The following is a 17,295-nucleotide window of genomic DNA, read 5'->3' on the forward strand; positions in this document are numbered from 1 at the left end:
CCTTGAAATTCGTGCTCCGCTTCCGATGAATTCTGTCCTTACCGTTGCACATGTGCGGTACAGTGACTTCACCAACGACCACATCCACACTCCACCCGCGCCTCTTGAACCCGGAGAAGAGCTCTGTGGAAAAAACGAAGCGCTCTTCCAAGTCGTGACTCCAGCGCACACACTCGCAGCGCGAGCCGGCGAGGCAGCGAGGCTTCGTTGTGGCTCACTGTCGACTCATTCGGTTCCGTTCCGTGGACACGGCAAGTCGCATCGAACGCCGCAGCGCCAAGACTTTCTCGTCTCAGGATTTCAGAGTCCAGCGCGACAATCGCAGTCGATTTCCCAGCTCAAGTGATCTCACAAGATAGAGTGAGACGATCCAGTTGTGCGCGGAGTGTTGTGGTTTAGCAGCCAAATAAGGGTTCTCGTCAGTGCACATTTCCGATATTTTACACCTGTCCACCTTTTTGTGCGCGCCTCGTAGTTGGAAAAGTTTAAAGAGCGGAAGGTGGCTATTGGTGCGTGACACTGTATTCAGAGTTTTCACAAAAATAACCGACAAAAGTAACAATAAAAGTGCTCAAATGTTTGTTGAATCAATAATTTCTTGTCGTGCCACATAATGTGAATTGGCCAGATACGCTTTTCCGAAAAACCCTCTCTTGTGTTGTTGTTCACGACCCGATCGCCATGGTGACGCTGAGGAACTGAAAGGCGAGAGGAGCGAGAAAAAAAGAGGTGTATTGGCAAATTAGAAAACTCGAGACACACTGTGGCGTTTTGCAGTTAGAAAATAATCTTCAAGTGCGTATTTGGAAAGGCTTGACTTGAGTTGCAAAATGGCAAGAGCAGCATTGATAGTACTTCTCGCAGTGATAAACACTTGGCCGTGTCTCGCTGTGACCATCACCAAGTCGGCCTATCGAGATGTTGTGGTGGAGATTGAGGACTCCGTTCCTCGCGAGCAGTGCGTCACAATTCTCACGGAATTGGAGGTAAAGTTGTGACCCTTTGACCATATCTGGGCTCTTTCTTTATTGAGTGAAATTATCGACTTGCAGTCAGTGTATGATTGGCAACTTTCGCGGTTGAACTCTTCCCCATCAAATATTCAATCCGTCTGCTCTATATTTGAGCGATTCTCTCGGCAAATAATGCCTGGCAATTGACCTAAAAAAAGCACCCACTAAATTTCGGCTAACTACAAGAGTATTTGCTGCTCTTTTCACCATTAAAGTGAAAAATTGTGCCTTTCTGCCCAAGAGACGCTAATCTAGCTGAAGATAAATGTTGGTTTTACAGTTTGGAATGTGCGTAGAATTTGTTAATGCTGAAGATTTTTGGCTCTGAAATGAATTTTGATTTTGTCTTTTTATCTTCTCCTTCTCTAAATAAATGAAAACAATTAGCAGCATTGTTAATTTATTCACCGTAGTTGTGCACAAGCAGAAAGTCTGTAATTTAGTAATTACAGCCGTGATTTTGCTCGTTATTCCCGGCTAAATTGCATAACTGCGGCTGGATAAAATGTCATGGGGAGAGAATCCTCGAATGCGCCTTGCATGTCGCTGTCAATTAAATTGTATTTGCCAGAGTGGCACTGACACCAAAAATCCATCAATTCACTCCAGTTCTTTTAATTTCCACCTCAGTCAGTGATTTTTCCGGAAATTGTCCAAAGTACGAATTATTAGCAATTGCACAGCAAAAGAAATTAATGCTCCATTTGCGATGTCGTGGGCTGTTTTTCGGCCCATTCATATGTAACTTACGTACAAAAGCATTGAAGATAAAAACGCCGGGGCTCTGAATTGGCTGTTTGTGTTGTTTTTGCCATTGTTCATAGTTCAAGGTACAATTGTTGGGTGAAAAAGGCCGTGTTTGCTCGAAAGAACTATAATTTACATTTCTATGCTTCAGTACCACATTGTTCTTGTCGGAGTTTAAAAGATCGTCTCTCTATCAAAGTTTGTCGCTGTGGCGAACAGTTAATATTTTGAGCATCAGTGAATTGTGGCGGAATCAAGACTTGATCGCGCGATATGCTCTAGTAATGATTGGAAACTCCTCTCTTGTCGTGTTCGCCCTCAAAATGCCATCCGCCAGAGAGACTCTGCGCGACTCTATCGATGGCAATTTGCCTCTGAGAGACTCTTCCTCCATGCCTAATAGCCATAACAAAATAATATTTACTACTCACTGCGCGGCAATGCCACATAATTAAGTTAACGCAAGATCCCGCGCAATCTGCCAGTCACTCCAGCGAGAATAGCCAGTTTTATGGAAAAGTGATTTTCATATTTGGAAAACAAAACAGCTTTTTAGCTCTTTGCCTCGTTAGAGATCATCTTTTGCGCCACACGAGAAGAGGTGACCATCGAAACTTTCACTGCAGAGATGCCATCTAATTGGCTAAATTGACTATTAGTTACAAAGTCTCTGGACTGTTGTGAAATGACTTTCAATTGAATGCGGTGGATTAATTGGTGCTCAAAACTGCACAAACGCTAATCTCCAGACAATCAGGAAGTCCAGCAGAAGGCACTCATCTTCTTAAATGAACTGAGAGTGCAATTTGATGGAATTAGCATAATTTAGATTGTTTTCACTGTGTTTGCCGGATAAATAGTGCCAAATTACTATAGAAGATTTAACTATAGAAACAATTGAAAGTCTTTTCCATATCACAGTGAATTTCGTCAAATTTCACGACTCTCTTGCACAACTTCCTCTCCTTCTTTCACAATCACATGCTTTTCCAACTCTTCTCCGGCACACCGAGATGTTTTGACAATGCATTGGCGTTATGGGTGTAAATTGATCACTTCTTGCCTTTGGCGCGTACTTCCAAAGCACTCCACTTCTTAAGATGCTTTGCGTTAGATAAGAGTCAATTGATGATTTCTGTGTGTGGAATGCTAAAATGAAGCAATTAACTCGAATAGGCCGGGCTTTTGTCTAAATTTTCCATCTCTATGAGAAAATCAATTTAACATAATTTGACGAGAGATGGGCGCCAGAGAGATCCACCTGAGAGTGGATCTCTCGGAAGAGGTTCAAATTTCAATAATGGATATGCATTGATTGCACGGAGATGTGTTCATGAGTAGGAGAGGAGGAAGATGGGCTCAAATTGAGGCCTAAAACCTTTGGCAGAGAGTGCGAGAGATGCTTAGAATTATTCACGATGATATTGATGATTTGACATGAAATTGCTGGAAAAGAGCGCATGAGACATGGCAGCGCCATATGAGGCCATGCTCATCTTCTTCCTCAGCATCTTTCCCGCCACTCTCTGTCACATCATCCGGCAGTGAGTGGTGGATGTGTGTGCATTTTGCAATCATTGGATTCTAATACCATCGCGCACACCATTATCTGTCCATAAATAAAGTGCAAGAGATCAACTTTCACATAACTGAATGCATCAAGCTTTGTCATAGGCGAGCAGGCACTTTTTGTTGGCCGTTTTAGCGTCTCGCGGCATCATGATCCACCGTCCCTCATCCTCGGCATCGTGAGAATTGAGCGAGTGGCTATAAATTCAAGCAACAAAACACGCGGGAATCGATGTAATTTAATAATTTAAAGTGACGTTCTATTTCACCATCAAATCACTATTAAAAACCTTTTTATTCTCCACTCGCTGGACTCTATTTCTATTCTCAACTTCATGATGATGAGTGCGCGACTGGGTGACGGCGCAACACCACCAGAAGAATACGATGCATATTAGTCGGTCGTAAAAAAGACAGCGCGCCATCAAAATCTTATTTCGGGGAGACAATTTTTATCAGGAAACAATTCCCGCGAGGAGATTATATAATTAGTTCTCTGAATGATCGTAAAAGTGGCCGATCGGGAGTGAAAGGCTGATGTGGAGTGAAAGATGCTCTTAATGTTTAGGGCGCAACTTTATCAAAATTAACCTCACGAAATTGCCAATAGAGAGACCAATAAATGTCCGCTGAATTGACCGTTTTAATTTATTTGCCATCATTCTAAAGCACTTTATTTTTGGGTGCTGGAATCAAGATGAAAATATCCTAACGAAAGAGCGATAAAATTCGCTGTTGTGCCATTGAGAGTTGTCACGAGAGAGAGACTCGCGCTAATCAGCATAGAAATTCCATGCCCGCGAGATATTTAATCAGGCGGTATTTTGCGGAGTAAAATTGAATTTTCAATCAATTGAAGGGTTTCTAATCGACAAGCCTAATTGAACATCCGTGTGCGTTGATAATGCGTATCTGATTTATCATTTAAGCATAATCAGAGGCATAATTGATTTAAATACTGCTGACAAAGGCCGATGCAAGCGATTCGATGTGGCAAATGCAATGGAAGAGTATTTAACAATGAAGTGGCCTTTGATGATGTGGGATTCGTCAATCAGTGTTATTGAAGATTAATTTTGGGGTGATTTATTAGACACAAATGCACTCCCATGGACAGTTAATGGTCCCATTGAAATGTCCAATAATTCCTCCATATATCCTGAGGAGAGTGTGAGAGAGAGTGGGAGAGGGAGAGCCCTCGTCTCACGTTCAACATCAAAAGAACTTGTATGTCTTCCACCAATATGAAAATGCCACAGTGTCATGCAGAGCCAGCATAATCGTCTGAAAGTGTTCCTGCTGATTTTCGTATGAGTTTCCATACCGTTCTTCGCCCTCTTCGGCCCATTCACCTTCCACTCCTCTCGCAGCCATCATATTGGCTTTATACAGTGAAGAATCACTTCTGTAAATATATCTATACATCGCGCATTTGTGCCTCCAAATGAACGCCAAGCATACACACCAAGGGGAAGATAATATGCCTCAAATCTGCAAACTACAATTCCTCTGCAGAATCTCCAACACTTCAGACACTTCTAAACGTATTTGAAGACAAATTTTAGACTCCTTTAACTGTTCGGGCTCTTCAAATGCTTAAATTTCGCATCATTATCAAATTGTGAGGTTATGAATCCGGATTGAAAAATCCTTCTTGAAGTAATTTGAGCCATTTTACACCAGGAAATTAATTAATATGGCGAATATGTCCCTTTTAAGCACAAAACCGAGGAAATAACTCAGAAAAGAGACATTCTTCTACACTGAAATGATGTTTTTGAGGTTATGATTGACTTTTATACTGTTTCTTACCTAATATGAACTTATTTAGAACAAAGAGCTCAAATTTGGCAATAAGAGATAAAATATTGCCAGATTAAACACAATTTTCATGATTTTGAGGATTATTCAATAACCAGAATCTGTTTTAAATCAATCACATAACCTAGAAAAAGCAATAAAATTGATTTTTAGTAACAGAATGATGTAGAAAATGGCGCAATTTGTTGAAATAGAAGGTTTTAGAATATCTCTTCCACTTCCATGAAGTTGTACACCACTTTCAAGCATAATATCTGCCCCTTGCACACACACAAGTCTCAGTCCACAAGCACAATATATGAAATTGAGCTTGGATTGTTATAGAAACGTGACTAAATATCACGAAGGGAAAAAGTAATAATCTCGTGTGGTGCACTTCAGAATGGAAGGCAAGACTTTTCGCCTGTATTATGCAGTCTCACATTTTATTCACGGTGCCATCTTCTTATTGCCAGCGACAGCCTTTTGTCTATTCGCAAATACTCAGAAACTCTAGCATTAGGTCAAATCCAAATGTGTCAGTTTTCTCCTCTGCTTCCTCAGCCGGCGTCCAAGACGCTATAATTCCCACTGCGACCGAAGGTGAGGCGCTAAACCGCAAAAGGGGAATTGTTTCCAGAGACTTTTCAGAACATCACGATTCTATAGACGATTGATTTGCTGTATTTATATTTACACGAATGATTTTTATTGGTTCCCAACCAATGAATCATGCTGAAGAGATTGGAATCTCTTGCCATATTCATTTTCTCTGGCCAAAATGTTGAGACAAGGACTAATTTCAGGCATTGTTCGTGCGAATTAATGGAAGATGGCTTTTTTGTGCTGGGAAATCATCCCCGAAATGGAGTCAGTTTTAGACCTCTAAGAATCCTAATTTGGCACGGTTGAATGTGGAAATCAAGGTGGAAATAGGCGTACAATTACAAGTGTTGTGCATTCTTCATTAATTTCGCAATCTCCAACTATAACATCTCTATAGGATGTGTGAAACTCATAGAAAAGCCATTGAATGGTGTGTGTTTGCCTGAAAAGGCATTTCTCTGCGGCAAAAGAACGCCTGAATAGTCTTAAAAGTGGCTGAATGTGAGTTGATGAGTGAATTCTTCATTGTCAAAGAAACGACAATGAAGAATGCCATTTCATTGCACTTTTCATAGGATGCTCATCTTTTACCATCCTCATCTCTTAATAAGTAATTTGCATTTTAATGCATTTCTAAAGGCGAATACATGACAAAAGTCCAATGATTTCCACATAATAAGGCATCACTCATTAATCACTGATCCCTCATTGGCACCGGATCGCCTTCATGATGGCTTTCGTTGGGGATTATGCTATTTGCCACGGATTGAATTATGACAAAAACGCGGCAGATGGACAGTGTTTTGTGCCACGAGAGTGACTATGAATCCAGTTATACTTAAAATATGAATGTAGTCACGACATTTCGCGGGACGATTGATTGAATATTGAAATATAGGGGCATTAGATTTGCATAAAGCTTGAGCTTCTGGCTGATGGTTTGTGAAGCCCCACAATCTCTTGACATAATATTTAATTCATTTGCCATGATTGAAATGTTACCCAGTTTTATATGCTGTTGAGACACACACTGAGAGATATGTGCAATCTCATATCGCCATCACGCGCGACAGTGAGAGATTTCACTTTCCACCATCCCAAGATCATCTTTCGTGAGGTGTTTTTTTTTTGCTTTTGAATGCAAATTCCATCCCATTTTGGCATGGCAGAGCGACAGAAAAATTGAAAAGAAGTGCTCTTAGCGTGAAGCAAAACCACATCGCATTGGTACTAATGCTCAGACTTGAAATGCGGGATTAAATAATGAACACAGCGCGATGGTGGAGTAATTTTTTCGGCCACGGCACACCGTTTTCGGTACCCTGAGGCGACTCAGAAAATGTTCCGACCGCATCATGAGAGATCTTTTCCCATCACGACGCTTTTTGCCCACAAGCCTTTGTTGAGGACGAAAGAGTTGGGGATTTTATGAAAACTATTGATCAAAATTGCTGCCATGAAGCATAGTTTATTCACTTACAATCACTTGTTCCCCTATTTCTCCATCTCTGACGCTCACCGTTGAGATTTTGTGGCCGTGAGGGCTTTTGTTAGATGCACGGAGACACAATATAAAACAATTATCTGCGGCATTTTGACTAATTAAATTCTCTTGCAGTGTGAGTACCCCTTTTTGTACATTGCAATGTGACGCTTGTAACTATTCAATTTTATCATCATCAGCAGCCACAATATCGCCAAATTGTTTATCAACCCTTGCTGGGGGGTTTGGGGATCACTTCACTGACCTCTGGATGAAACTACTGCTGCAGACAAGGCAGGACATGAATAGGGAAATAGTTTGCAACGTTTCCAACTCATGAATGCCTGTAAATTTTGCACTGTCTATGAAATTTCTAAGCTTCCTGGCTCAATTCGCATATATTTCGACTCACACCCACTTTTTGAAAACTAATTTGAAATTCACCATTGAGTTCTTGCGGAATCCGAGGGTTCCTTCAGGCGCTTATTGTTCGCTTAGAATATTCAATACAGTATATAACATTGCCATCCCATGATTGATTGAATGGTGCATGATTTGCAAGTATTGTTGTCAAGTTGATTGGAAACTGAATACGGTGACAAATGCAGATTTTACTCAAAGAATGGCAAGCAATTTGGGGTGGAATTAATTTCACAGTGTATGTGTCTGTCTCAGGAAATTGAATAGTCTTATCCGGGGATTTAGCGCAACATAAAGTGCGGGTGAATTTTGCCAAAGCGAAAGGGAAATTTTCAATTTACCTTGCGCGATAAATTTATGATGGCATTTTAGGCAAAAGAGGAGAATCTCTTCATTCTTCTCCTCTTCCTCCACAATGGAGGCATAATTGAAATTAATTTAACCTCTCATCTTATAATCATTATCCATCCACTTTTGGTCTTCGATGTGTGTTGAATATGAGATTCCATTTCAAATATTTAGTTTTTCTCCATCTCATCCGCATGCATTTGAGGTGATTGAGGAATAAGGTGGTAGAAAAAAGGCCTCTTTCCAGTTGCCATTATCGTGAAATTGTTGTCTGATTATTATTGTGTAATATCTTGTGCGGCGCAATGATGATGGATTAAATGAAAGATTCAAATTTATATTTAAATACCCGCCGGACTGTATTATTTTGATGTTGGTTTCTCCGTACCATTTGTGGTTTATTATTATTAAATATATTGATGAAATTTTCATCCGCCAAGACATTGCACAACAACAACTGTATTGCGCGCCCCCCTAAACATGTACTTTATGTAATGACCATCATGCAGGCATTGTTTAGCAATGTTGTGAATTAAATGTCTGAGTTGTTTTATGGGCCGCGGAAAAAACAGCCATCCTAAACGATCTGCCACGGTGTTTGATTTATGAGTGGAAGAAGAGGGTTAAAACCCAGCTTAACCATTTCATTAGGCCTTCGTTCCTGAATCTCTTTCAGGAGGGGAGATAAATCACGGGGACTCTCAATGCATGGCCTCGTCATTCGATGAATTCTTCATTAGACTCCACCAATAAATTATCTATCGACGCTCTTCTCTGGATTACCACCGAAAAGACTGGACATTTAACATCGGCCGGAATCTTGAAATTTTGTATAATTTTTAATGACTGCCTTTTGAATCTTCCCCTCCAGACTCATCGATAAATCCATCAAAATTAAGATGGCAAATTGACGTGCGCGCCAAGAAGAGCACTTAGAGCTTCTGAGGATTAATGGGTTAAAGGAATCCCTCCCATGATTTTGCCCTCTTCTCAAGGACAGCTTCCCCTTCTGAAACTGTTGGTTTTTTTAGAGGGCTAAATTAAATTTCTATCTTCCCGCTGTGAATGTATTCTACCTGTCAAAACAACTTCTTCACACAGAAGCACTGCGTAATTGATTTTTCCCTGGGCGTCCTTCCTTCTGGGGTGGATTGAGATGCCGCCTAATTAGCCGTTAGGGATGATAATTGAATTTCCATAGAAACACCCGCTCGACAACTCTGCAGTGTCTGACGTTGGCTAATTGGATGAAAAATATCACAGCAAATTGATCATTTTTGCAAATGAGCGCGGAAAGTTGACATTATCAGCGCGAAAGAGTGTGATAAATTGACCAATCTCGCGAGTGGATCGAATGGCGAATGGAGGAGGATAATCCGCTAAATACCCTTTCACTCTCACCCAAAACCATCAGCCTGGAGAACCATCAATTGCCGTACAATCTGAAATCCCATTGTTCAGCTCTAACTAAATGATTGAGTAGGATTGGAAATTGCAATTTGTAATCCACTGTGCACGTGCATAATTTGACACGAGCGATATTTTATGAATACGCACAGAGACGCCATTATCGGGAAAACGTGTAGCACACGAGGAGGAGAGCTTAGAGACGGTAAAGAGGGAAGCCCTCTCGTGCCTATAGGGAGACCTCAACAGTTTCCAATCCGTCTACCAGGAGTGTTGGTGTGATAAATGTGGTGCTTTTGATGTGAGAAAATTGCAATTTCCCGTCCACCCCACGAGAAAGGTTACCATCACAACGAGACTCCTTCATCTGCTCCTGTCGCTCCTTGTCCTCTTGAGAATTAATGCCCAGTGCCTAGGTGCATTTATTATGTATCAATTACAGTGAAATTAATTTCATTTCAACGCATGGATAAATGCGCCATCCGCCATATGGTGCCTCTGGCGATCGAAGAGCGAAATTACATTAGCTGACATTGATGCCATTGTTGCTACTGTTGAGCCCCTCTTGCAAACCCTTCGCGCCGTGGAATGGGAGAGACTTTGCAGCAACTCAATCATCATCCATTTTTCAAGGGATGAAGCAAGGCTGCGACGGTCGGATGTGGTGTACAGAGATGTCTTGAGGTTGTAGGTGGAGAAAGTTGCTCAAAAGAGCGATTTTAGAGAAATTTTGCAAATATATTGATTAAAAGCTTCAACAAATCTCCTACAAGATTGTACATCACGCTCACGATATCTGCTCACCTTGTCCAAATCACGCTGTTGCGAAAAAATCACCCTCATTGTTGCAACATAAGAAAACACTGAGGGTATTTTTGGGGTGTTTTTCTTCACGTTGCTTTCTCAATAATTCAAATCTCCTTAAAATTGTGCTACCAGAATATTCGGGCGTTGCAAGGATTAACAGCCCCTTTGGCGTCCTGGAGGAGCACACAAAGGGAAATTAGACACATTCGCTTTGCGCTCAAATTCAATTATTCCGACCTGAGCTGAGAAGGAGGAGAAATTCACTGTTGAATGCCTCACATCGCCCTCCTTGGCATCTAATCCCGTAAGAAGATTAGAGAAGTACTCAGGGAAGAAAAAATACTGACAGGATCTTCTGATGCAAGACGATTCATGGCGCATTTCTAGCCTCGCCGACTAAAGAAACACTATCCATCGTTTCCCTTTTGATCCGTTTTGGCCGGTAAAAAATGTATTGGGAAGAGCTCAAAATTCAATGGACGACGCGATGTTGGGAAAAAGGTCGAAATCCGAAGGTTTTCTCACCGAGAATACGGCATTGCATCATGTGTACGGCTTTTTCCTTATTTATGACTGTCATTCGGGGTTGGAAAGACATCTGTGTCCCTTTTTGATTTACACTCACTTCACACTGCATCAGCCACATTAATTTGATTTTATTCCATCACCCATCACAATATGTTTCATCTCTGAGGCCAATGCTGTGGATTTATTGGATTTTCATCCATTAAATTTATTGTATTATTGCTGGGGAATAAGTTAAGTGACAATTTGTGTTGATTATATGGAAGAGAACTTTAATTGAGAAGTTCTTAGAAAAGTTTTCATACAGCAAACGATGGATAAAATTCAAATTGGATCTTTTCCACGCGTGCAGATAAACCTTTGAATAAGATCTCTTTGACAATGTTGGCGAAAACATAGTCAAAGCATTTGATCCTCTTATTTGCCTCTGACTTGAGACTTATTTAAATTACCTTTGACTTGGTCTTAACATACTTCTTTGACAGTCAATAATCCCAGTGAAGGGCTTGCTGACAACATCTCTGTCTCGCTCAGCTCCAACTGACCACCTTTGAGCTCACAAGAAGCACTCTTTTTGCTCGCAAGATCCGTGAATTGAGCTCGCACGTGCTGTTCACCGCGGAGTGTAATTTGAGATCGCGCCCAAATTGCCATTTTGCAGCCCCCGAGGACGCGCTTCTCCGCGGTATCTGATGACATATTTTGGGATGGAATCTTGCGCCTTATATCGTCCGCTCCAATTAGTTTTATTCACCTCTCCGGAGTGGAGATCTGACGAGGCGGCACGGGAATTGTGACAAGTGTTATCGCCGCGGCGAGGCATCAATTTGATTCCACTCCGCGCCCATTAAGTGACTTTTCTGTTCAGCGATAGAGATAGTGTGGTTGGAGGATCTTCTTGTCGTCACAGAGAGTCACCCTTCGAATTTATTATGCGCCTCTCCCAAATCGATGTGCAAGAGGAAGTTTGGGCGCTCGAGGAAGTGCATTTTCAAGCGGAAAGACTTGAATTTCTCATAATAATATATGAAATTTGAGATGTGACGGCAGACAAAATGTGCACCTTTTGCCACACCAGATGTCTGGTGAAGACATCTCTCTTTCACTTGCCAGCCGATGAGGTGTCGTCGTTGAGTAACTCTATCCACATATCCTTCTTATATGCAGATCACTCACGTATAATGGAAAATCATTTAGCAAGAATCAATTCCGCCTGAGTGCGTGGCTAAATGTTGGTGAAGATTGACTGAGCACTTCCAATTCACCTTCTGTTGCAACAGACAAGCGTCTCAACAATGAATCTTTCGCAGCTTGTCCTGCGAAATACAATCACTCAACAGACTTTCGCCACCTTTTTGCGCCACTTCCTCTTGGAATCTTGGAATCTGTGGTCAGGTCTTGAGCGAGAAGTCGAATATACCAGACTCTCATCGTGTTTCTCCACCCGAAATTTGCATGACTATCTAAACAGCTCGGCTGGCGCTATTAATATTAGATTTTTGCATAACATTTACGCGCCTTGCCTTCCAGCCATTAACACGCGAGAAGATAGGCGTTCGGCGGCGATTAATGCCGAATTGACTGACTTGGGACAAAACTGTGTGGGGATTGGCGATAAGACTGACCCGTCGTTTGAAGCCTTTCGCGCCTTCTTCCTGCCACGATAACACTGCTCTGTATTTGGCAATTGGGAAACTCAATATTTCTTCATTGGCACAAACAAAGAACCAGTATATCAAATATCTTATTTGCATTTCAAAGATATCTGTGAATACTTCCGAATTTGCTGAGGACGCCTCTTCTGGGCATTCCTCCACAGATTTGACGCGAACACTGCGTTATTTCACACAATAGCGAAGTGTGGACTGAATAAGGAATGGCTATAGATAAGCGATAGTCAAAACGAAAGACTTCAATGACTGATATTTAATACAATCGCAATCTGAGCAATATAAAACCATGCGTAATATTCCTCTCCCTCCCAACAAAACGAAGGCGTCAACTTTATTGCTGCCATCAATCACTGGGCATCAAAATCCCAAAGTGTCGTCTTACCATTTTCTTCGTGTGTATTTTTCTCGGTCACTCGCAATTCCGCCGCATCATCAATTCGCGCACAAGAATTGCTTTGGACAAAACAATTCTCATGTTTTGCACTTCGCGCCGAAGCCATGAGTATGTTTTTTTGTGCCAATGCAAAAGCTTCAATTTATGAGCCTCTTCGCACTTTCATCTTTTGCGCCTGGACGTGACTTTTACACTCTTTTCGCTGCGACGCGGCGACCTTTTAATTGCCAATAAGTGGGTGCGCAGAGTTTCTAACAGCTTTTTTTCTCCCTCTCTTGCAGGCTTCCTTGGCGTCTGCGTCACAGTTTCTCTTCTCGGCACTCGATGGACGAGCATATTTCGGCGATATCACCGTCATGATCCCCAGCACGTGGCCAGACGTCTGCCTCCCGCCAAATCGCACCACGGCGCCCTCCAGCGGCGAGCGCAGCGACATCACCGTCACGTCGATCCATCCGATACACAGCGAAGCAGTCTGGACACTCCAGTCCGGCGGATGCGGCGAAGCGGGAGAGCAAATCTTCATGAGCTACACCGGACTCAATCGCGAGTCCTTTGGGAAGGAGTTCGTGCGTGAGTGGGCAAAGTTCCGCTACGGTGTGTTCGATGAGAGGGGCTTTGCCAGAGATCCCGTCTACCCCAAATGTTTCATGACGGACAAACGCCATGTCACCGGATGCTCAGACTCACCGATTGATCCTGAAGGCATCTGCGAGGACAATCTCACCAACTACAACACAACCACTGCTGTCGATCCCAGTGCACGCACGAGTCTAATGTATGCCGCCGAAGCGCCAAGCGTCGTGATGTTCTGCGATGAAGGAAACCACAACCGATTCGCTCCGACCAAGCACAATCATCTCTGCGGTCGCCAGAGCACTCTCGAGGTCATCCTCAAGCATGCTGACTTCACGGGAAGCAACATTGTGTCCGTCACGTCTCCCTCCTCAATCGTCAACACTCATCCCACCTTCAATTACAAGAAGCGCACAACAACGCGCTACGTCATCGTGATCGACGAGACGCAGGATATGCAGATCAGAGAGTCCTGGAGTTTCCTCAGGAACGCCATCCGCAAGTGGGTTGTTTACGATCTACCACGCAATACCGAGGTTGGTGTGGTTTTGGCGAACGACACTGCTGCTGATAAGGTCCTGCCCATCTCGTCCCTGATGGTGCCTAAGACTAGAGATCTAGTTGCCTCCTTCATTCCCTACTCGCCTAACGATTCGCGGCAGCCGGCTTGTGTTAACTGCGCCGTGAGGGACGCCATCAGGATGCTGAGGGAGAGGAGTCGCCTGATAGGACCGGCCAGCAATGTTGTCCTCATCATTGCTCCTGGAATGGACTACAATACTGATCATCACACGATTTCCCTCGAAGCGAATTCAGCCAAAGTCCGGATCGTCACGATCAACTATCCAGGTAAATAATCACAGAACAAACAACGTAAAGGAATTCTAGCTAATCTGTCTTTCCTTCCTCACCAGGTGTGATCAGACGACAACCTCTGGACATCTTGTCTGCGAAGACTGATGGCTCATCCTTCACGATCATGGAGAACAAGTACAATGGCGAGAAGACCTTCTTGTCCACTTACTTCGAACTCACCAATGTCCTCTTCCACATCGCTACTCAGTACTATGAGGGCAATCCTGCTGATCTCCCGGTTGAGATCCACCGCAAAGAGCTCGTGGATATTGTTGAGGATGCCAATTCTGCCAAGAGAATTAGCCGTCTCATAACAGGAAGCTTCATGCTAGACAACTCAATGGGAGTGCCATCGTCCTTCTTCGTCTACACGCACAACGTCGAACTGCCCTTAATACAGGGCTTGAAGCTTATCAGCCCAAATGGTGTAGTTTATTCCACAAAGAGTGACTCTCGATTGTCCGTGAAGCAGCTGATGATTCCCGCCACGATAAACGAGACAGGAACCTGGACCTACACAATCGAGAGGTTCAACGGCAATCCTCAACCGCACTATGTTCAAGTCATGGTGACTCCCAGGAATGGACAGGCGCCTGTGATCAGAGCCAGAACTTGGATCAGGCGAAGTCCAGGAGGAGGACCAATTCGTCTGTTTGCCGAGGTGAAGAAAGGACTCTTGCCAGTCCTGTCAGCCTCCGTAGAGGTCAGAATCACCCGGCTCAGCGCTCAGTGCAATGCCTCTGTGGATTGCTTCAAGAGCTTCAAGCTGCTGGACACCGGCAGTGGCGATCCTGACGTCACCCGCGGTGATGGCATCTACTCACGCTACTTCAGCAGCACTGAAATGGGCATTGGCACTTACAAGATGGAAGTCACGGTCACTGATAACGGCAACACGGCCTACTCACTGGCCGATGAGGCCTTCGCGAGGAACATGGATGGAAAGGGTCAACCTTGCTGCGGCAGTGTTATTCCAGTTCCATCCAAGCAACCGCTGCCGCCGTTCCAGCGAGTTCTGCCCGCCATCACAGTCTTCGTCACCAAAGAACAGTCCGATCTCGAGAGCAAGGAGATTTATGGGAAGATTGGAGATCTGAGAGCTGAGGTAAGAGATGAAGTTCAATTTAATGATGTGCATAAAAAGTCTAAACACACTTTCTTATCTTTGCCAGGTTCTCGAGGGCATGAAAGTCCGACTGAGCTGGACTTCGCCGGATCTCGGAGGTCTCAATGTGGCTCGATATGAGGTGAAGTACGCCACATCCATTGATGATATTGTGAGCAACTACGAAACGGCGGCTATTATGTGGACACACGATCAGCCATTTGCCTTTTCGATCGGAGATGAGACGTCGTTCATCCTCAACATGACCACAGAACCTGAACTTATTGGCCAGCCGCTGTATTTTGCGATCCGCGCTTACGCACAACTCTCCAAAGATGCCCTCGCCAGTCAAGTGTCCAACTATGTCCGTGTGTTCGTCTCGCGACCGAGTCTTCCATCCACCGCTCCGCCTAACTACGCCACAGATGGAATCTACTCGTCCTGGCCATTCGGGAATGACAGCGAGAACTCGGACAATTTCATCCCACGCATCGCCCAAAGCATGAACATTGGTCTGGAACTGATTATCCCCATCATCGGTGGGATCATCCTGCTGATTGTGCTCATCTTCATCTACTGCTACTGCTCAGTGGCCAAGAGGAGATCCGGAGGGGCTGAGAAGAAGAAGACGATGAAGCAGATGAAGAACGAGAGCAACCTGGTGAATGTGATTGTGCCGTCGCCGGTGCACCAGAATCACCAGAACAATCTGCACACGGAGAAGCCTCTGGACAACTCCATGATGCAGACCTACGAGGCGCTGCACGATGTGCCGGATCTGCACACTGTGGGAGTGCCCATCTACAGTCTGGACGATGATCTCAGGGCCAAGAATCGCTACTCGTTGGTTCACCATCAGGAGCAGCAGTTGATTGAGGAGCTGAAGCAGACGCATCATATGCAGCGCGAGATCCCAGTGACCCTGACAGGCACCTACGGACCGCCAGGACTCAGCATTATCTCCACTGGCAATACACTCGGCCGCAACGGACGCACTCTCAGTCCCTACGAGTCTTGGACCGCTTCCCAGCTCCTCACTGAGCACGAGCGTCGCCACAGTCCGACTGATGATCTCCTCCTGGCCAATGCAAACGGCATGGATGGTCACGTGGATCACATGCCGCCAAATGACCAGATGCTGCTGCTCAACAATCACCACAACCGGTCAGACTGTGTCTCCCTGTCCGGCAGTCACATGGCGCCCCCGGTGCCGCCGCTCCCCTACAGCACCGGCGACTACCAAACGCAGACCAACTACGTGATCTACGGCCGAGGACAGAACCAGCCGCCGCCAATGTATTCAGTAGTGAATCGTGGCAATTCCTCGCCCGGAGCGGCGCCGCCGCAATTCGGCGTCAACTCCTCGCTGCAAGGCTCTCTCAACTCTGTCAACTCCAGCGAGAAGAAGCGACGCAATGTGACCATGGTGTAGGCTCCGCGAGCGCCACGAACCAATGTGACTAGTCAGCAAATCCCTAATCGATAGGCATTAATGTGTACTCAGATCCTATGTGTATCTCATAATTTTACTATGTGTATGTCGTAAGTTTCGAGGTAATAAATAGATATTAAACAGAATGAAGAGGACAGAGTTTTATGGGCTTCTGTGGCAGTTTTCTGGGCACATTTTTCTTGGCCAAAGATTCGGTTAAATGTCTCTATCAATGCTTTGAGGACTTTGAGTTTCAGTTGCACCCGCGAAAACTGCTTTATCGACTCTCTTATTGGTTCCGCGCCTTTGACTTGAATTTGGTTGTGATCTCCAGTTAGTATAATTCACTCAACAAAGTTGTGTAAAGCTATAGTTTAAAGATGCAGACAGGCAGTGTAGATTCATTATCAGGTCTATTAACAGAATTTCATTGAATTTCCTTCAACATCGCAAAAAATGCATCTGAATCGCATTAACAATTTCCACAGGAAAGTGCTGAAAGCTCCGAAGCGCACAAATGCTTGCGAATTTAACC

General features: G+C 44.1%; 1 protein-coding gene across 1 annotated transcript; it reads left to right on the forward strand.

Annotated features, from left to right (window-relative positions):
* The first annotated feature begins 248 nt into the window (after nucleotides 1–248).
* Nucleotides 249–16,909, forward strand: LOC132255470 (calcium-activated chloride channel regulator 1-like). The gene is made up of 4 exons (XM_059751527.1): nucleotides 249–986; nucleotides 13,074–14,217; nucleotides 14,283–15,328; nucleotides 15,396–16,909. The coding sequence occupies exons 1-4, from the start codon at nucleotides 831–833 to the stop codon at nucleotides 16,758–16,760; spliced, it is 3,711 nt and encodes a 1,236-aa protein (XP_059607510.1). The 5' UTR covers nucleotides 249–830; the 3' UTR covers nucleotides 16,761–16,909.
* Nucleotides 16,910–17,295: the final 386 nt, after the last annotated feature.

This window comes from Phlebotomus argentipes, unplaced genomic scaffold (assembly GCF_947086385.1).
Source record: "Phlebotomus argentipes unplaced genomic scaffold, Phlebotomus argentipes genome assembly contig_5, whole genome shotgun sequence".
NCBI lineage: Eukaryota > Metazoa > Arthropoda > Insecta > Diptera > Psychodidae > Phlebotomus > Phlebotomus argentipes.